General features: G+C 34.0%; 1 protein-coding gene across 4 annotated transcripts in view; it reads right to left on the reverse strand.

Annotated features, from left to right (window-relative positions):
• Positions 1-365: 365 nt before the first annotated feature.
• LOC143239841 (uncharacterized) overlaps positions 366-22,701 on the reverse strand; it is a 298,954-nt gene continuing 276,618 nt past the window's right edge. For 2 of the 4 annotated variants that reach the window (XM_076481420.1, XM_076481426.1), the window contains 5 exons: positions 19,033-19,075; positions 17,208-17,249; positions 10,980-11,084; positions 10,270-10,375; positions 370-884 (listed from right to left, as the gene is read on the reverse strand). In XM_076481420.1, the coding sequence (XP_076337535.1) occupies positions 756-884; positions 10,270-10,375; positions 10,980-11,084; positions 17,208-17,249; positions 19,033-19,075 (425 nt within the window). In that variant the 3' untranslated portion in view covers positions 370-755. Of the gene's footprint in view, positions 885-10,269; positions 10,376-10,979; positions 11,085-17,207; positions 17,250-19,032; positions 19,076-22,701 lie in introns of all 4 variants that reach the window. The other 2 variants (XM_076481412.1, XM_076481434.1) reach the window with 2 other exon arrangements.

Here is a 22,701-nt window from a genome sequence, read left to right on the forward strand (position 1 = left end):
TTTATTAAACACATACATGCTTTGACATAACTTTCAGTGATACAGTTGTGAACGTTGTGAAAGTAACAATTCTTATGTGAAGATTAAATGTGATGAATTTTGTACAGGATGGTCACATTTTTCAGAAAATTATCGGTGACTTAATACAGTTAATTAAAATCTGCAATTTATTTAAAATATTTTCATACATTCTTAACAATGATGTTGAATTTGCAGCACCTCTTTTAATTTAATAAAATGTGTTTGGTGTAATTTGGGTTGTTCTTAACACCTTGTTACAGGATAAACCTTGGATATCTTTAATTAATCTGGGAGTGAAATTTTGTGGTGTAACGCTCTTGTAATTCTAAAGTAACAACAAAAGTTTTACATATTTTAATTTTATTCAAGAAAAATTTAAATTGTGAATTTGATACAGATAACTCTTTGCAGTGGTATATTATAAGCACTGCTTAGCAGTCAAAACAATTTTTTGTACATATTCTCTCACACAAGAAAAAGGGCAGAGTCCAAAAACTGTTGTATGTTAATAGCGAAATATTTAAAGAATTATGGTAGGTCGTTAATCAACAAATACCGTTTGTATAAAATAATGGTAAGGGAAAAAATTGGCTTAATATACAGTCCTTTATGGCTCTTTGACTAGGAAATGTTTAGGTAACTATTAATTGTAAACCACGAATTTGGTAAAACAGGTCTTCTCGGTAGTTTTTAAATTGTGTACTCTGATTCCATTGAGAATTCTTGTAGTGGCCTTAAGTACGAACGTTTACCCACTTTGTTCCACTGTCTCTTAACTTTTTGTTCTGAACGTTACGTGGAGGTCTACATGTTCTATGGGTTTCTGTAGTTATATCCAGTAGATGGACAAGTGACTTTCTGACCTACAAAGAGGGAAAAAAATGTTAAGTGATTCTGAATAGAAGATACCTTATCCATTTCTTTCTGAATCAAGTTACTAAACTGAATATTCAATAAATCATAAAAAAAAACACAGAATGAAACTAATGTATTGCGAGTTCAGAACGTGACTGGAGAAATGTTAATTCAAGTGTTACAAAAATCTATAGGTTGGCTAGTCATCAGTGTTACTTCGGTAATTTTTTTGGAAAGTTAATTACTTCTGTTATACTAATTAGTATGCATGGCTCAACCTGAATATTTACCGGGTGTTCTTGGCTTTATTTATTCAGCCTAGATGTGTAATAGATTACACTAAAGTCAGGTCTGAAATGCTATATGTTTGTCTTGTATATTGTACATCACAATTTGCTAGTGTTCGACCTGCTTTGATTGTCGACAAACTGATTGGCTTTCTTTCCGTTGTTGCTTTTCTAACTTGTGAAAATATTCCTTTGCACGAACTTTCGTGTAGCGTAAATCTCGGCCGTTAACTAACCAATCAGATGTAGCCCACCATGCAGTGAACTTTGTCCATTCTGCTATGTTTGTAACAGATGATATCATGTTATAGATTAGAATGTGTAACTACAAAACTTTGCGAACACAGCTCAAAAAACAAAGGAGTGCAGAGTTAAAGCTATAAGAAACGTACTGATATTCATTTACAATATGTCTATTTAACAAGTAACGTCGGTGTTAAACATTTGTGGAAAATAGTTGATGTTAACTCCAGTTGAAGGTTGAGTTTATAGGGACACTCATTTCAACGCACAACCACTAAATTCAAAGAAGCAAACGAGACTTAAGTTGCAACGTATAACTGCATGCCATAAAAGTTTACTGTATAATAGTATTTTAGCTATATCACAGTTACAGACTTGATGATAATCTGGCATAAGAGGTGTGTATGTGATACCGAAGATGATGAGCCAGTGTTGAATTAAAACGTACATGTTACGCGGATATAAACTTTTTATTGTGCTTGTAAATTGTTTGCTAGTATTTATCGTAGCTGCTTTCACACAGAAAAAGGTGGTACTAAATGTTACTCAACCAAATGGGTAACGAGAACAAAACGTCTACTAGTATTAAACACCATTGATTGTGAGATATTCAAGAATTTATAAATATACAATGTCGTTTCTACTTCAGCTGTGTTATCAAAAATAACGTCTTGATCACTTACGGCATTTTAGTGATCCGGTGGAGGAATGGATAATAAGAACGAATAGAATCGATATAAAATATCAAAAGCGGAGCTTTCGTGATTTTGAGGTTTAGATAACGGTAATAGAAGGGTTGCTACATGAAGCTAACTTTCGGCTACAAATTTCTGGTAAAACGTTAAGATTTTGTTAGACTTTATATTGAAAAATATGATCATTTATGCACGGATAAGCCTGTTTACACGAGTTTTAAATACTATTAAATGTTTTAAGAAACGATTAAGAATTTTCCTTGTTAGATTGTTGACCTCTACAGAAACAGAAAGTGTCCGAAATAAATGGAGTTTAATAATTTTATATTCTCAGTTTATTATATTATGAGCACTTTAAAAGACTTTTTTAACTCAAAATTCTAAAGTCTTGTATATAGAGCCAAAATTAGCATGGACGTTCATTAAAAGAAAAATGTTGAGTGTAACTAATAATGTTTTAATGGTGGTGTTGTTAGTGGGTTTAGAGACTTTCATCATTATTAGCATGGATTTATTGTGCAAATACCATAAGAGAATGATCGTTCAAAAAGAGTGATATTTATGTAGGTTTTTTTTTTTTCTGTGAATTTTCACGATTGTTTTAACAGTAGTATTTTTCAAATAAAAGTTTAGTGTTTGAGAAAAATGAGGACGTAAATAACTTGAACCAAAGGGCGTTTAAGTTCTGGATCGTTATAATTATTCGTGAATTGACAAATTAATAACCTAACTTTAGTTGTCGTTTTACGCGAAATAAAATTCCTGTAGTTTCCTCGAGTTGTAAAGTATAATATACTAAAGAAGCGAAAGTCTATATTTTCGTGAATGTATTTTGACTACTACTATCGATGACGCTAATCTCGTGTTTCTAATAATTATATTGAAATTAAACACGTTTTATATTAATCATCTTGACCGATGACGCATTGTATTTTTCTACAAAAATTTAAAGCCGACTTATTTGTTGGTCAAATTAAAATTAGTTATTTTACCCCTTCACGCATTATGTAACTTTCAGGTTTTCTTGACATCGTTTGAAATCATAGCTCATTACTGGTTGTATTTTGTTTGTTTTGAGTATCGCACAAAGCTACTCAAGGGTTATCTGTGCTAGCCGTCCCTAATTTAGTAGTGTAAGACTAGAGGGAAGGCAGCTAGTCATCACTACCCACTGCAAACTCTTGGTCTACTGTTTTACTAACGAATAGTGGGATTGACCGTCACATTATAACGCCCATACGGCTGAAAGGGCGAGCATGTTTGGTGCGACCGGGATTCGGACCTGCGACCCTCGGATTACGAGTCGAACGCTTTAACACACTTGGCCATGCCGGGCCGTTAATTGGTTGTATCTGACCTATAGATATATCTCATACGCATATAAATAACATGAAATGTACATTATGTAAATATTTAGAATTTAAGCTGCAGATTTAGTGATTTATATTAGTGTACTTAGTGTAATATTTCTACACTATAGTTGTATTATTTATAACCAATGTAGTGAAATAAATTGTCGAAGTAAAATAGGATTGCTATACCACATCTAGTAGAAACAATCCGTGATGATAGTTGGACAAAGTGGTTGAATAACTTGACTGGGGCTATGAGAGTTGCAGGTTCCAATCCCCGTCTCACCAAACGTGCTCTCGCTTTCAGCCTTAGGGTCGTTATGATCTAACAGTCAATCCCACTATTCATTAGAGAAAAGTAGCGCAAGAGTTGGTGATGAATAGCTGCCTTCACTATAGTTTTTCACTGCTAAATTAAGAAAGCCTAGGCTCTGTGTAATTATGCACGAAATTCAAACCACATTAGCGAGGTTCGTTCAGAAAAGACTGACTCTTCGAAATTAGCATAATATAAGCCCTGAATAAAGTTAATTATATGACTTCTTGGAGTTTATCCTTTACTTTTGCGTGCCATATTATGAATTCAAAAGGTTTTAAAAAATAACTGGTTTCTTTCCCGCAAGGTGTAGGGTTTTTTTTTTATATCACGAGAGCAGTGAAATGAATAAAAGTCAGCCGTAAGGTTATTTTTCAAATTCATGCAGCTTTACATTTAGCTGTCGAATTTAGATTGTATCTTTAATTTATAGCTGATAGTTTATTCATAAATGTTCTAACCTGAAGCTACTTTTTCTCAGTCACTATTGGTAAACTATTAGAACAATAATTAACCCTAGTCGTCACTACTACTTTTAAATTTTCGAAACTCCTTTCACAAAACTGTTAGCCAGCTAGTGTTTTCGCTCATTTTATGTGAGGGTGTTTTCCATGGTTTCAATAGAAATAATATTAATGTTTCGTATTGAATTAATTTTCTGATTTTAATGGCTATAATATTTAACGGTTGGTCTTCATTTTTTCTCTCATTATTATGCTAAAGCTGGAATCAATATTTTATTTCTAGATGTATTCAGGCCCGGCACGACCAGGTGATCAAAGCGCTCAACTTGTAATCTGAGGGCCACGAATTCGAATCTCCGTTATACCAAACTTGCTTGCCTTTTCAGCCGTGGGGCGTTATAATGTGACGGTCAATCCCACTATTTATTGGTAAAAGAGTAGTTCAAGAGTTGACGATGGGTGGTGATGTCTTCCCTCTAGCGTTACACTGCTAAATTAAGGACGGCTAAAGCAAATAGTATATGTATAGCTTTGCACAAAATTCAAAACAAACCAAACCTAACATGTTTTATATTTAGTGGATATGCAATAAACATCTTAAGAAAAATATTAAGTTTCATTTAACAAAATAATTTAAATGCTGTAAGACACAACAGCGTACCTTTCCTGACTTATACAAATTGCCAGGTAAACTCCTATTAAGTTGTTACGTATACGTAATGTATCAGGAACATTTTGACAGTTTATCCAACAACAACTATTACACATGTTTATAATGTAAACATATAATTTAACAATTTTGGTTTACCATAATTAACATCATATCGTCATCACATCCGGTTTGTTTTGGAATTTCGCGCAAAGCTACTCGAGAGCTATCTGCACAAGCCGTCCCCAATTTAGCAATGTAAGACTAGAAGGAAGGCAGCTAGTCATCACCACCCACCGTTAACTTTTGGGCTACTCTTTTATGAACGAATAGTGGGATTGACCGTCACATTATAACACCCCACGGCTGAAAGTGTGAGCATGTTTGGCGCGACGGAGATGCAACACATCTGGTGTCATTGTTTGAATTTGACATATATTAGTCATCCAGTCAGTAGGGCGGCAAGCAGCGATTAAGGTCTGGTTGTTTTTAAGCGCAAAACCACACAATGGTCTATATCTACTCTGCCCACCAGGAGTATTGTTAGCTGTAAGATTACTTACAGACTTACTCCTGAGCCTGTAAATAATGACTTCTGACCATTAATGTACAATTTGATTTGATACCCTAAACCCTTAAAAAGGAATGTTTGACCTATCATAATATACAATCAAATCTCGTATGTGGTTTGGGTTGAGCGAACTCCTAAAATAAGCCCATATGAAAAAAAAAAAAAAAAAAGAGGTCCTAGATTATAATCTTAAGTCAGAATATGGATGTTTTTCTTAATTTGAACTACAATGATTGATAAGAACATTTAGAAGAATGAAATACGAATTTCGAAGTTATCACATATTTCTCTTGGTTTACTTTAGGCAGGAATTTATGAAAGCAACACGTCAGGAATAAACTGTTTGTGAAAATAAAGAAAAAGCCAATACGTGAAAACAGATCCTGGGAGTAAGATACAAACATAGGGTCCCTGGTTGGCAACATATTGAGCTCATTATTAATGTATATTTGTTCTCCGGTAGCTCATTGATAGCCTTTATGGTTTATTGTACTAAAACACGGTTCGATCTGCAGTACTCACACAGTGCAGATAGCTATAGCCAGTGACAGGTGATGTTAAAAGTTCTATAGCCAGTGACAGGTGATGTTAAGAGTTCTAACTAGCAGCTCTTATACTGCTTTAAAGCTATATTTAGCTAAAAGAAACTAAAAATATAGGAAGTAAAAACAACGAAACATAAAAGTATGATTCAAATATAGACGCTGTTGAATCATCCCTGTGGTAGCCCTCTGGATACCGGAAGTTGATAACCCGGGTTCGAATCCCTTCAGTGCTATAAAATATTCCCCGCAGACTAAGCTGTTGTAAGTGTGACAGTCAATCCCTAAACATGGTTAGAGGAATGCTACTGATTGGCTGCCTCTCTGTTATCAGCAGTTCAAATTAGAGACGGCAATACCTAGGTATAAATACGTGGTAGCTTTTCCGTAAATGTAAATAAATACACACTTAAATAAGATGTACAGAAACGCTTACTTTCAAATGTCCTTGCAGCCTTTACGGTTGGACTTTTATGCAGTTGGCGAACTCTTAAGATGTAATCCTATAACAAGATCCATAAGTTAGATGACTTTCGGCAATGCTGTATTAAGCTGATCTTCACTTGCAGGCTTTCTGCACATGCTTTTACGATGGTCTGCTTATACATTCTATAAATTATAATATACTTTCAGGCTTCCCATTCACACTGGAATCGTTGCTGGAACCTTCTTGCTTTCATTTGTTTTCACTAAGACTGACTTGAAATTTGTGATTCTTTCGTAATTTTTAACTTTCTGAAGAGTTTGCGGGTTATTAAGTCATATTATTCTGCTTTCCTTAGTTTTAAATAAAAACTCGATTTTAATCAGGCACTATATATCTGTTACTGAGCTCACCTGAAGTCCGACATTATTCGACACTAACTAACGTACCCGTCAATGATTTGTTTGGTGTATTTTGAATTTCGCGTAAAACTATTCGAGGGCTATCTGCGCTAGCCGTCCTTAATTTAGCAGTGTAAGACCAGAGGGAAGGCAGGTAGTCATCACCACCCACCTCCAACTCTTGGGCTACTCTTTTGCCAACAAATAGTGGGATTGACCGTCACATTATAATGCCCCCACAGCTGAAAGAGTGAGCATGTTCGGTGTGACAGAGATTTGAACCTAAGATCCTCGGATTACGAGTCGAGTACCTCAACCACCTGGCCATCCCAGGGCTCCGTTCAATGAACGGAGAAATCATGAAGGGTCAGATCCAAATCGTTACTTCCCTGGGTTTGGTGAAACAATAAATGAACGTGAATATATTTACTGGAATTACACTAAGTTAAACTATGTTGACCGTATTCCGATAACAAACGTCTTGTGCATCTTTTCTATATATCACCTCGGAAATAAACTTCATTGACCTGTAATATGTTTTCGTTTTATATCAAATTCAGGCCAGTATATGAGAGAAAAAAATACTAGTCTACAATAGAAACATACCTAAAATAATCGCCTAAATAAATACATAATAGGATATTTTTGTTACAGCGTTTATACATGCATAAGTACATTAACTCGGCAGTACTTCAGACACGAGCCAATAGTGATCAAAGAGTATTTACTTCCAATCCCGCACCTGGTGGTAAGTTCAGTACTTTCTGTTTTTTGAATATTAGATTTTTTTTTTAAGTAAAGCAACATGCTATAATAAACTTTAAAAATACATCGATAAACAAATTCTCCATTTTCTTTGTTCTTTTTAGAGACGAAGCTATTAATCTGAAAGTAAACCTCATTGGCACTACTAACCTCGTAATATGGTATCGAAATGTACCCTTAAACACAGAGCTTTGTATATATACGAATAAAAAAAAAAAAAAAAACTTGGCGAAAACGCGATAGAACTTTGATGAAACGTTGAGAAACTCGTGTGATTCTAAAAAAACCGATGCACCGAGAAACATAATATAGTGTTATTATTGAACTGCTACAGTAAGTGTGTTATATAGGCCTAAGAAGCTATAATTTTGATTAATGCCTATTAATCGAAAAACTGCAGAATATGACAAGAAATGTTCAACTAACTTCAGACGGCAGAATTTCTACGAAGGAATTAAATATCTTCGCTGGTAAAAATAAACGGTGTGAAACCAATCATGCTAGCTAGCTTGAGCGAGGTGGAACAATATTAAACCAATCATGCTAGCTAGCTTGAGCGAGGTGGAACAATATTAAACCAATCATGCTAGCTAGCTTGAGCGAGGTGGAACAATATTAACTTAGTGAAACCAATCATGCTAGCTAGCTTGAGCGAGGTGGAACAATATTAAACCAATCATGCTAGCTAGCTTGAGCGAGGTGGAACAATATTAAACCAATCATGCTAGCTAACTTGAGCGAGGTGGAACAATATTAACTTAGAATTAATATGTTCGTCGCGGACATGTATGTGTGTTTTCTTATAACAAAGCCACATCGGGCTATCTGCTGAGCCCACCGAGGGGAATCGAACCCCTGATTTTAGCGTTATAAATCCGTAGATATATCGCTGTACTATCGGGGGACCGTCGCGGACAAAATTGTCAATAAAATATTCAGTTCTAGACTGTATGTAAGACTCAGTGTTGTTTGTATATTTGTAACTTTATTGAATATAACTCATCATTAATAGCTATTAGTAATAACCGTTATTATAAATTGTACTATTTTATGTTTGTCCATTAAAATATATTTGTGTTAAAAAAGAAAATTATATGCATCAATCTTGTTGGCAAATATCATAAATTTGATACGTATTGACTTCTAAATTCAAATTCAAAATTTCTGTTATCTGAAGTAGTAATGTGTTAACATACGTAGCATAATAAATCGGAGACTCGTCTGAAATAAATTATAATACCTGATATAACAAGAGGCTAAATGTTTAGTGGATTAGAAAAAAACCCTCAGTTGATATACTAACTATTATACTGTGTATCTCAACCGGCCTTTGGGGATCTCTACATTTTGTCTACTGCTGTAAATCAAACACTTTATTTTTGGATTGAAGTCCAAAGATTTACTGTCATGCTGCCATGGCCAGGTGGTTAAGGCACTCGACTCGTGATTTGCAGGACGGGGGTTCGAATCCCCGTCACACCAAACATGCTCGCCATTTCAGCCGTGGGGACGTTGTAGACCAGTTTATGGCTTAGAACGAGTCACAATGTGGTAGTTCATACTTGGACAGCCCGACATGGCCGCGTGGTTCGGGCGCTCGACTCAAAATCCGAGGTCGCGAGTTCGAATCCACGTCACACCAAACATGCTCGCCCTTTCAGCCGTGGGGCATTATAATGTAACGGTCAATCCCACTATTCGTTGGTAAAAGAGTAGCCCAAGAGTTGGTGGTGGGTGGTGATGACTAGCTGTCTTCCCTCTAGTATTACACTGCAAAATTAGAGACGGCTAGCGCAGATAGCCCTCGTCAAGATAAAGGCGAATATCTAACGCTTATACGGTAAAATAGACTTAATATTACCTCTCTTTCTTCAGAGATGAGTCCTATTGTTGCTATACACTGGAACATGTTAGCTCATATTCTAATAATTAAACGTTAGATTGAATGTTTGAATACAGGGACGCAAATAAGCCACAAGGGAACCAGAATCGTAACTACAATTATAGGAAAATATCTGTAGGGGGCCCAAATTACCTTTTATGCAGGAGGGGCGAGCATCTTTTGTAGTTAGGTTGAATCGCATCTTATTAATGAGACACGTTTCTCCTGAAATATATACTGTATACTAATCAGCAAACAGGGTGTTAAGAAGAATAATGATTTGTAGAAAAAAAGAAACATATACCACAATATTGCATGACCCCCTCCCAATAAATACGTTGGAAATGTTCTAACAGAATATGAAGTCATCTCTTGATTGCATTTTGGTCTGTCGATGGCTATTTCTGGCTAAGGCTAGCTCCTGGACTATTAAAATAAAATTGCTGATACTGTGTGTATGTTGTTAAACACAGGGACACACAACAGGCTAACTGTCCTCTGCACACCGCGGATATGAAAACCCGGTTTCGAGCGTTGTAAGTACGTAAACATATCACAGGGGGATCTATATAGCTGATAGAATGATATTCTAAGATGCAAAGCTCAACCTAATGAGGAACACCTGCAAATGCTACAATACTTTGTTGTCATGGTAATAATCTCAGTTTTACGCTGTTTAATATTTCTTTATGACCTTGATAAAATAATAGTGTTAAATCAATCACAAGATCAGTGATTTTTTCCTCGAACTCGAACCAAAGCTCCGTGACGTGACACACGTGTAGAACACAAAGTTTCCTACCAATGCCAGTTGCTCGATCTTATCTTGTAGACTGTCCGTCAAATGGTTCACTTCTTCTGTCATCAGCTTTGATTCGTCTTTCTTTTCTCTGTGATACTGTTTCGGTCTATGAACAACACATTAGAATACTCTATCACTCATTTAGAGAAAACGATAACTTAACAATTATTGTCACACACAAAGTGCACACAATCTTCAGAAAACAAAACATAGTTTTAAAGACAGCTGTTTCTTGAGAACATATGAATCTTGCTGACAGCAGCTTTAATTTGGTTAAGTCCATCAAAGAGAATTTTCATCCATCTTTCAAGATGTCTTGACAAATTATGTGAAAAAAACTATGATATGGGTTGAGGAGCTGTGTTAATATATTAACTAAAGAAACATTAGTAACTGAAAAACAAACTCATATAATAAAGAACTTATTAAGAATATACAGGGTCTTACGTTCTGTTTACACATATTTTTCATGTAAATTATTTGTGAACGTTCTCTGTGTTAATTTACCTGTCACAATATATCTGTGACGAAACTTTACAGTTCCACAACCAAGATGTTTTTCAGCATTATGTTCACAATCATTTCAGTGATATTTAGTTTGGCAACTCAGTTGCAAAAACGTTTACAACTGTACGTTAAAATATGACAAATACAAAGCAAAATCATATACGAAGTGTAAAAGCATAAATACATAATAACACAAGGCTTACCTCTGGCCAGAATGTGGGTACCAGTCCTCTACGTTCGCCAATCGACGATGTACCACAGCTATCCGGTACATTAAGAAGGTCGCAGAGAGAAATAGTAGCACCAGTCTATCAGTACAGATAACAAAAATATAAAGAGTCTAAGTATTCAGATACGAAGTGTTTTAGTCGACACAAGTTGTTCCCGTTATCAGATAAATCTTTTGCTGTGTAAGATGAGTCTAATCACAAATGAACTTGGTGAAAAGAAATGTTGAAAACCGTGTGGCCTAAATGTACCAATAACGTTGTTATTGTAAAGTATTTAACGAGGCCTAAATGTATCAATAACGTTGTTATTGTAAAGTATTTAACGAGGCCTAAATGTACCAACAACGTTGTTTTTGTAAAGTATTTAACGAGGCCTACATGTACCAACAACGTTGTTAATGTAAAGTATTTAACGAGGCCTTAATGTACCAACAACGTTGTTATTGTATTTAACGAGGCCTAAATGCACCTGCAACGTTGTTATTGTAAAGTATTTAACGAGCTTGTTCTACGCTTTGGGCAAACAAACTTAATTTTATTTCTTCACACTTTTTGCCGTTTCGGAAGTTAACAAGTTGGGAATGTATATATCGTTAACAATACTCACTTCTATATTTATGGTCACTGAGTACTGGAGGTAAACCTAACATTGTTTGTTGCTGATAATTTGAATACATGTAATTAAACCGACGCCTGTGTATGGGAATGATTTCAGTCAGAAGAGCAATCTGGTAAGTAACAAGGTCGTGTTATCGTGAATACTAGCAGTTTATGGCGAGAAGTAAAAATAACAAGGTGCAGTTTCTTTGACAGAAGAGGTAAATTGAGAAATTATTGAAGCCCGGAGAAAATAAAACATCTGTTTAAAGTTTATGTTTAGATTGTTTTAATGTAAAAACAACATAATGTTACATCTGATAGGTTTACGGTTGAATTTCAGTGTTGTAGTTCCGACAAACACCACACGTAATATATAAATACATGTCAATTGTAAGAGGAATGTATAACAAAGAAACTTATTGAATGTTACAGTGCAAGTTAGTGAGCGTTACGTAAATGCGCTGATTAACCAATTCATTACTTGACATTAGCTAGAAAGTTTGGTCAGAATACGAACATCTAATTTATTTTCTTTTAGGATGTCTGTACTGAATTTTAAACAGGTGGACCAGAAGCAAGAAAGTTGCTCAACAATACCCGTTGCTACTTCTTGTGTGATTACATAGTGGGATTTCACTATCACTATTATTACGCTTCCACGACTTGCTACTTCTTGTGTGATTACATTGTGGGATTTCACTATCACTATTATTACGCGTCAACGACTTGCTACTTCTTGTGTGATTACATAGTGGGATTTCACTATCACTATTATTACGCATCCACGACTTGCTACTTCTTGTGTGATTACATAGTGGGATTTCACTATCACTATTATTACGCGTCCACGACTTGCTACTTCTTGTGTGATTACATAGTGGGATTTCACTATCACTATTATTACGCGTCCACGACTTGCTACTTCTTGTGTGATTACATAGTGGGATTTCACTATCACTATTATTACGCGTCCACGACTCCATAACACTAAAAAAAAAAGCTTTTTATTTTTTAGATAATCGGGTGCTAACGATCCACAGCCCTATACGCAAACTATTGGCCTATATTCAGCCTCGAACATTTAGTAAGAAGAAATAGAATGTTTCTCGGAGGAGCTAGTATATGACGTGTGAATTCAGTAATTCAGCGATAAAAATCGGGTTGTGATACCATGGTGGGCTGACCATAGACACGACATTGTGTAGCTTTGCTCTTAACAACAACCAAACCAAAATTTGTAAGTGCAAATGAAAAAAAGAATGTAATAATATGCCATTAATGATATAGTAGTTTGTTTATTTGTCATGCACTGAGCTATACAAAAGGCTATTTGTGCTCTGCCCACCACAGGTATCGAAACACGGTTTCTAGCGGTATAAGTTCACAGAGATACACTGTGTCTTAGAAAGACAAATGTAATGATAACTAGAGAAAATAGAAACTTTCCTAGAATTACAAGAAGTAAAAAACAAAACAGATATAGCTATATTCCCAAAGACAAACTACCTGTACATATTGAGATACAAATAAATATGTACATAACAAGAAGTGACCATAAATGAATTCATAGATAAAGGTTACATTTACAAGGCATTAATAGGAAACACAATAACTCCTTTTTTTTTTTTAAACGAGACGCAACTCTCGAACGCCTTCGAATGGTTACTTTTCTTCAGAAGAGAAAAGAAAGAAAAAACAGGCAATTATTTGAAACGCCTGAGTTTTGTGTTTTATTCGAAAATATTACAATTTTTATAGGAGATCCTGGGTTCTAACTACTTAACACTTACTTCCTAAAGTATTCAACAAAGAGTAGTGGATAACACTGGCACATAATAATTTGATTTTGTTTTATATTTAATTACACAAGAGGAAGGAGATTTAACCTTCTGATTGATTTATGGTGTGTCGGTAATTATACAAGAGGAAGGAGATTTTACCTTCTGATCGGTTTATGGTTTGTAATTAATTGTGTAAGAGGAAGGAGACCAAACCTTCTGATCGGTTTATGGTTTGTAATTAATGATAGAAAAGGAGGAAAACTAACCTTGTGATTGTTTTATGGTTTGTATTTAATTACACAAAATAAAGGATATCTAACCTTCTGACTGATTTATGGTTTGTAGTTATTTGTTGAAGTGGAAAGAGATTTAACCTACTCACCGATTTATGGTTTTTATCATACCTACTATAAGGTTGAATATTATTGTAAATGTTCAACCTTATAAGGTTGAATATTATTGTAATATTCAACCTTGTAATTGGTATGATAACATTTACAGTAATTTTCAACCTTATAGTTGGTATGATAACATTTACAGTAATATTCAACCTTGTAATTGGTATGATAACATTTACAGTAATATTCAACCTTATAGTTGGTATGATAATATTTACAGTAATATTCAACCTTGTAATTGGTATGATAACATTTACAGTAATATTCAACCTTATAGTTGGTATGATAATATTTACAGTAATATTCAACCTTGTAATTGGTATGATAACATTTACAGTAATTTTCAACCTTATAGTTGGTATGATAATATTTACAGTAATATTCAACCAACCTTGTAATTGGTATGATAACATTTACAGTAATATTCAACCTTATAGTTGGTATGATAACATTTACAGTAATATTCAACCTTGTAATTGGTATGATAACATTTACAGTAATTTTCAACCTTATAGTTGGTATGATAACATTTACAGTAATATTCAACCTTGTAATTGGTATGATAACATTTACAGTAATATTCAACCTTATAGTTGGTATGATAATATTTACAGTAATATTCAACCTTGTAATTGGTATGATAACATTTACAGTAATATTCAACCTTATAGTTGGTATGATAACATTTACAGTAATATTCAACCTTGTAATTGGTATGATAACATTTACAGTAATTTTCAACCTTATAGTTGGTATGATAATATTTACAGTAATATTCAACCTTGTAATTGGTATGATAACATTTACAGTAATTTTCAACCTTATAGTTGGTATGATAATATTTACAGTAATATTCAACCTTGTAATTGGTATGATAACATTTACAGTAATTTTCAACCTTATAGTTGGTATGATAATATTTACAGTAATATTCAACCTTGTAATTGGTATGATAACATTTACAGTAATTTTCAACCTTATAGTTGGTATGATAACATTTACAGTAATATTCAACCTTGTAATTGGTATGATAACATTTACAGTAATTTTCAACCTTATAGTTGGTATGATAACATTTACAGTAATATTCAACCTTATAGTTGGTATGATAATATTTACAGTAATATTCAACCTTGTAATTGGTATGATAACATTTACAGTAATTTTCAACCTTATAGTTGGTATGATAATATTTACAGTAATATTCAACCTTATAGTTGGTATGATAACATTTACAGTAATTTTCAACCTTATAGTTGGTATGATAATATTTACAGTAATATTCAACCTTATAGTTGGTATGATAACATTTACAGTAATATTCAACCTTGTAATTGGTATGATAACATTTACAGTAGCTTTACGCGAAATTAAAAAAATAAAACAAAACAAACCTTCCTTTTATATAATCAACTACAAAGCATAAATCAATGAGAAGGTTAAATCTCCTTCTGACTGCTTTATGGTTTGTAGTTATTTATTGAAGTGGAAAGAAATGTAGCCTTCTCACTGATTTATGCTTTATAGTTGATTATACAAGAGGAAGGATTGTTGTGTTTTATTTATTTGAATATCGCGCAAAGCTACTCGAAGGCTATCTGCGCACAAGAGGACGAAGATCTAACATTGTGAGTGATTTGTGGTTGTACTCAGTTAAGCAAGTGAATGGATATTTAGTTTTCTTATTGATTTATGGTTTGTAGTTAATTGCACAAGAGAGAGAAGATCTAATCTTTTGATTGATTTATGGTTTGTAGTTAATTATGGAAGAAAAAAAGATCTGACCCTCTGATTGATATATGGTTTGTAATTAAATATATAAGAGGAAGGAGATCTAATTTTGTGATTGTTTTATGTTTTGTATTTAATTATACAAGAGAAGGAAGATTTAACCTTTTGAGTTATTTATGGCTCCTAGTTAATTACACAAGAGTAAGGAGATCTAACCTTCCTATAGATTTATGGTTTGTAATTAAGTATACAAGAGGAAGGGGATCTAATTTTATGAGGGATTTATGGTTTGTAGTCAGTTAAACAAGAGGATGGAGATCTAACCTTCTGATTGATTTATGGTTTGTAGTCAGTTATACAAGAGAAAGAAGATCTAACCTTCTGATTGATTTATGGTTTGTAGTTAATTATACAAGAGATATGACATTTAACCTTCTGATTGATTTATCTTTTGCAGTCAATTATACACGAGGAAGGAAATCTAACCTTTGACTCATGTATGGTTTGTAGTCAATTGTAGAAGTGGAAGGAGATATAACCTTCTGAGTGATTTGTGGCTCCTAGTTAATTACACAAGAGCAAGGAGACCTATCCTTGTGATTGTATTATGGTTTGTATTTAGTTATACAACTGATATAGTAAGCGTGAAGTTTTATAGATTCTCAATCATTGTTTTTTTTGTTATGACAATCATTAAATTTTTTTTTGTGTTCTTGTTTTTATTTTGTTATGTCAGGTACCATTCCACATTTGCCCACAACTTTCCTTACATTTATAACCTTAATTAAAAGCCACAACCGGGGATTAGCTCTCCTATAAAATATTATTTAAAGTTAGGTTCCCTTCTGGTCCTGGAAACGTTGTTGTTTTTTTCAGTGGAAAGCTACATAAAGGGCTATCTGCGCTCTGTCCCCAGATTTTACCGTTATAAGTCCATAAACTTATTACTAACCCAGTGGTGGACAAATAACATTTCAGAAAACTGTTTAGTCTTCCACAAGTATTTCCCAAGAGACCTTTCGTTCAATAACAGAACTCATCAACAAGACAATACGATGAGAAAAAGGCTATACAGAAGTAATATATAAATATTTAATCTCTTGAACAATAAACCTACAAGTGATAGCATGGAATAATATTAATTTCATAATTTTAATAACCATATTTTTGAGGAGTTTGTTTGTTTCTTTGTTTGTTTTGTGAATTTCGCACAAAGCTACTCAAGGGCTATCTGTGCTAGCCGTCCCTAATTTAGCAGTGTAAGAATAGAGGGAAGGCAGTTAGTCATCACCACCCACCGCCAACTCTTGGGCTACTCTTTTACCAACGAATAGTGGAATTGACCTGACATAATAACGCCCCCACGGCTGATAGGGCGAGCATGTTTGTTGTGACGTGGATATGAACCCGCGATACTCGGAGTACGAGTCGAACGCTTTAACCACCTGGCCATACTGGGTCATTTGATAACTAATCAGTTAGCCATAGTCAATTTGTACGTCAGCTGTCTCTCATGTTGTGTGACACATGTACAGATGACAATTTTAGCTTGTTGGCAACTGAACTGTAATTTTATTGATAACCATGGAATCTATACATTGTATTACTTGTATGTTCTGTAATAGGTTTACTCGGAGGTTTAAATTTTGAGAAAAAATTATTTAGAAGTTATAATATTAGTTTTAACTTACAGAATGGCGGAGAGAACCAGTAATAAGGACGATCTCGGGAGTCTATTAAATAAATAAAATATGTTATAAAATAGATTATATAACTAAGAAAATTATAACCAAGAAATAATACACACTTTATATATTTAAGAACATTTTCAAAAACTGATAGATCCAGTTTGTTATCTGAATATGATTAAATTAGAAGTAAGTTGTAGTACTTTGATCAATCACAGATGGTTAACACTTGAAGTAAATTATTCAATGGAAAATACTACGTCTTTCCTGTCGAAACATTTTACTCTCTTAATGTATTACTACACCCTTTTGATGTCTTAAACCGTGTCTTGATTGGACAACTCTATATACGTCATATGATGAAGCCTTATAAGGAGTACAAAATTATAAAGTTTCTACTCTACTTAAAATGTATTTGACCATTTTGAAATAATTTTATAAATAATAGTGAAAAGCTACATTATGTATTATCTAAAGAAAAGTCATATAATAAATTTGTAATATTTTTGAGAACACATTTATGTTAAATATAACAAAAATGTAACGTTTATTATGTGTTTCTTATTCGAGTTATCTGTATATAAGAATAAATGCATATAGAAGGTGCCCGAATATTATATGATTCATTATAAATTTAAAACCACAGGACAATAACAATTGCGAGCTTTGGTAAGTAGTGGTCGAATGACATCTGCACAGTTTTCGTCATACGTGTAATCACGTATGAAGTTTATATGTAGACACTAAATACGTTATTAACATAACACTATGTGGGTCTTGCGGCTAACAGAGGTCAAATCGTCTATTTTAGGGCAAATATAATATTGTAGAGTGTATTGGAAAGATCCATGGTTGGTATTGTCTTCAGAACTCACTTCCTTGGGATCATGTGAAAAATATTGTATACCGAAACGTTTTACCACCACAACTTCGTCACAACCACCTTGCCGGTTTGTGGGATTTCACGAGAACGAACGTGGAAGCGAATAGAAAATATTAATCTTACAGTATCTGTTTTTGTTGTAATCACATTTTACTGGTCAACAATAGTTTAGGGAGGCAATGAAGCGGTCCCTGGTGTCGAAAAGGTTATAAAAAACGTTGGTTTACATAACAAAAATGACTGAGCGGAGAACACTGTTTGTTTGTTTTTTTAATTTTGCGTAAAGCTACACGAGAAATATCTGTGCTAGTCGTCTTTAATTTAGCAGTGTAAGACTAGAGGGAAGTCAGCTAGTCATCACCACCCACCGCCAACTCTTGGGATACTCTTTTAACAACGAATAGTAGGATTGACCGTCACATTATAACACTTCCACGGCTGAAATTGCGAGCATGTTTGGTGTGACGAGGATTCGAACCTGCGACCCTCAGGTCGAGCGCCTTAACCACCTGGCCATGCCGGGCCTGCGGAGAACAGTAGGTGAGTTGATCACCCTTGTAATAACTACTGTGATACCCGACATGCTAACCAACATATGGTTAAAAATCAAGTATCGACTCCATATTTTGAAGGGGATAACCAAACCACATGTAGATTGTATGGATAGCAAATGATGTGTGCTCAAATGACCATTCACCACAAATTAAAAGTTCATAATTGTCCCTGTCTTGCCGCAGTTTGTGTGTCTTATGTGTGCCGCATAATTTCTCGACATCCGGTAGTCAATACTAGAATCTAAGAGAGTGAATTTTACAGACTTCTACCAAGTATACATTTTGTAATTTTCCTAGGGGAAAAAAAAACGTAGCAACTGAAAACGTATGTATATATCAATGTTATAAAAATACGTCAGATGTAAATAAGGAACTTTACGCTAACACTTACTTGTATATGCCGATAATTGTCCCTTCAAGTTTACCAAAGTAACCTAAAATGAGAAATGCCTAATTTAACATACAAATTAATATTTAAATGTTGAATAACATCAAAATTAAGAGAATAACAACGACTGTGTTTTCATATAAAATAATTATTTCAGGATGTGTATAATCTTTCAACAATGGACTATTTACTTCATTTCATTTGGAAGCTGCGATTCAGAATATTATTTAAATGAAATCTGAAATTTTTAGAGAGTTATTCTGAACAACGATTTTGGATTAAAACAATCAGTTGGGCATTATATGACTAGAACCGTAGGAACGTCTATCTTAACGTGATTATACATTTTATGACTAGAACCGTAGGAACGTCTGTTTCTTAACGTGATTATACATTATATGACTAGAACCGTAGGAACGTCTATCTTAACGTGATTATACATTATATGACTAGAACCGTAGGAACGTCTATCTTAACGTGATTATACATTATATGACTAGAACCGTAGGAACGTCTATCTTAACGTGATTATACATTATATGACTAGAACCGTAGGAACGTCTATCTTAACGTGATTATACATTTTATGAATAGAACCGTAGGAACGTCTATCTTAACGTGATTATACATTATATGACTAGAACCGTAGGAACGTCTATCTTAACGTGATTATACATTTTATGACTAGAACCGTAGGAACGTCTATCTTAACGTGATTATACATTATATGACTAGAACCGTAGGAACGTCTATCTTAACGTGATTATACATTTTATGACTAGAACCGTAGGAACGTCTATCTTAACGTGATTATACATTATATGACTAGAACCGTAGGAACGTCTATCTTAACGTGATTATACATTATATGACTAGAACCGTAGGAACGTCTATCTTAACGTGATTATACATTATATGACTAGAACCGTAGGAACGTCTATCTTAACGTGATTATACATTATATGACTAGAACCGTAGGAACGTCTATCTTAACGTGATTATACATTTTATGACTAGAACCGTAGGAACGTCTATCGTAACGTGATTATACATTATATGACTAGAACCGTAGGAACGTCTATCTTAACGTTTTTATACATTTTATGACTAGAACCGTAGGAACGTCTATCGTAACGTGATTATACATTATATGACTAGAACCGTAGGAACGTCTATCTTAACGTGTTTATACATTATATGACTAGAACCGTAGGAACGTCTATCTTAACGTGATTATACATTATATGACTACAGCTGTAGGAACGTCTATCTTAACGTGATTATACATTATATGACTAGAACCGTAGGAACGTCTATCTTAACGTGATTATATATTTTATGACTAGAACCGTAGGAACGTCTATCTTAACGTGATTATACATTATATGACTAGAACCGTAGGAACGTCTATCTTAACGTTTTTATACATTTTATGACTAGAACCGTAGGAACGTCTATCGTAACGTGATTATACATTATATGACTAGAACCGTAAGAACGTCTATCTTAACGTGATTATACATTATATGACTAGAACCGTAGGAACGTCTATCTTAACGTGATTATACATTTTATGACTAGAACCGTAGGAACGTCTATCTTAACGTGATTATACATTATATGACTAGAACCGTAGGAACGTCTATCTTAACGTGATTATACATTATATGACTAGAACCGTAGGAACGTCTATCTTAACGTGATTATACATTTTATGACTAGAACCGTAGGAACGTCTATCTTAACGTTTTTATACATTTTATGACTAGAACCGTAGGAACGTCTATCGTAACGTGATTATACATTATATGACTAGAACCGTAGGAACGTCTATCTTAACGTGTTTATACATTATATGACTAGAACCGTAGGAACGTCTATCTTAACGTGATTATACATTATATGACTACAGCTGTAGGAACGTCTATCTTAACGTGATTATACATTATATGACTAGAACCGTAGGAACGTCTATCTTAACGTTTTTATACATTTTATGACTAGAACCGTAGGAACGTCTATCGTAACGTGATTATACATTATATGACTAGAACCGTAGGAACGTCTATCTTAACGTGATTATACATTATATGACTAGAACCGTAGGAACGTCTATCTTAACGTGATTATACATTATATGACTACAGCTGTAGGAACGTCTATCTTAACGTGATTATACATTATATGACTAGAAACGTAGGAACGTCTATCTTAACGTGATTATACATTATATGACTAGAAACGTAGGAACGTCTATCTTAACGTGATTATACATTATATGACTAGAACCGTAGGAACGTCTATCTTAACGTGATTATACATTTTATGACTAGAACCGTAGGAACGTCTATCTTAACGTGATTATACATTATATAACTAGAATCGTAGGAACGTCTGTCTTTCTTAACGTGATTATACATTATATGACTAGAACCGTAGGAACGTCTATCTTAACGTGATTATACATTATATGACTAGAACCGTAGGAACGTCTGTCTTTCTTAACGTGATTATACATTATATGACTAGAACCGTAGGAACGTCTATCTTAACGTGATTATACATTATATGACTAGAACCGTAGGAACGTCTATCTTAACGTGATTATACATTTTATGACTAGAACCGTAGGAACGTCTATCTTAACGTGATTATACATTATATGACTAGAACCGTAGGAACGTCTATCTTAACGTGATTATACATTTTATGACTAGAACCGTAGGAACGTCTATCTTAACGTGATTATACATTTTATGACTAGAACCGTAGGAACGTCTATCTTAACGTGATTATACATTTTATGACTAGAACCGTAGGAACGTCTATCTTAACGTGATTATACATTATATGACTAGAACCGTAGGAACGTCTATCTTAACGTGATTATACATTATATGACTAGAACCGTAGGAACGTCTATCTTAACGTGATTATACATTTTATGACTAGAACCGTAGGAACGTCTATCGTAACGTGATTATACATTATATGACTAGAACCGTAGGAACGTCTATCTTAACGTTTTTATACATTTTATGACTAGAACCGTAGGAACGTCTATCGTAACGTGATTATACATTATATGACTAGAACCGTAGGAACGTCTATCTTAACGTGATTATACATTATATGACTAGAACCGTAGGAACGTCTATCTTAACGTGATTATACATTATATGACTACAGCTGTAGGAACGTCTATCTTAACGTGATTATACATTATATGAATAGAACCGTAGGAACGTCTATCTTAACGTGATTATATATTTTATGACTAGAACCGTAGGAACGTCTATCTTAACGTGATCATACATTATATGACTAGAACCGTAGGAACATCTATCTTAACGTTTTTATACATTTTATGACTAGAACCGTAGGAACGTCTATCGTAACGTGATTATACATTATATGACTAGAACCGTAGGAACGTCTATCTTAACGTGATTATACATTATATGACTAGAACCGTAGGAACGTCTATCTTAACGTGATTATACATTATATGACTACAGCTGTAGGAACGTCTATCTTAACGTGATTATACATTATATGACTAGAAACGTAGGAACGTCTATCTTAACGTGATTATACATTATATGACTAGAACCGTAGGAACGTCTATCTTAACGTGATTATACATTTTATGACTAGAACCGTAGGAACGTC

Source organism: Tachypleus tridentatus, chromosome 2, assembly GCF_004210375.1.
Source record: "Tachypleus tridentatus isolate NWPU-2018 chromosome 2, ASM421037v1, whole genome shotgun sequence".
NCBI lineage: Eukaryota > Metazoa > Arthropoda > Merostomata > Xiphosura > Limulidae > Tachypleus > Tachypleus tridentatus.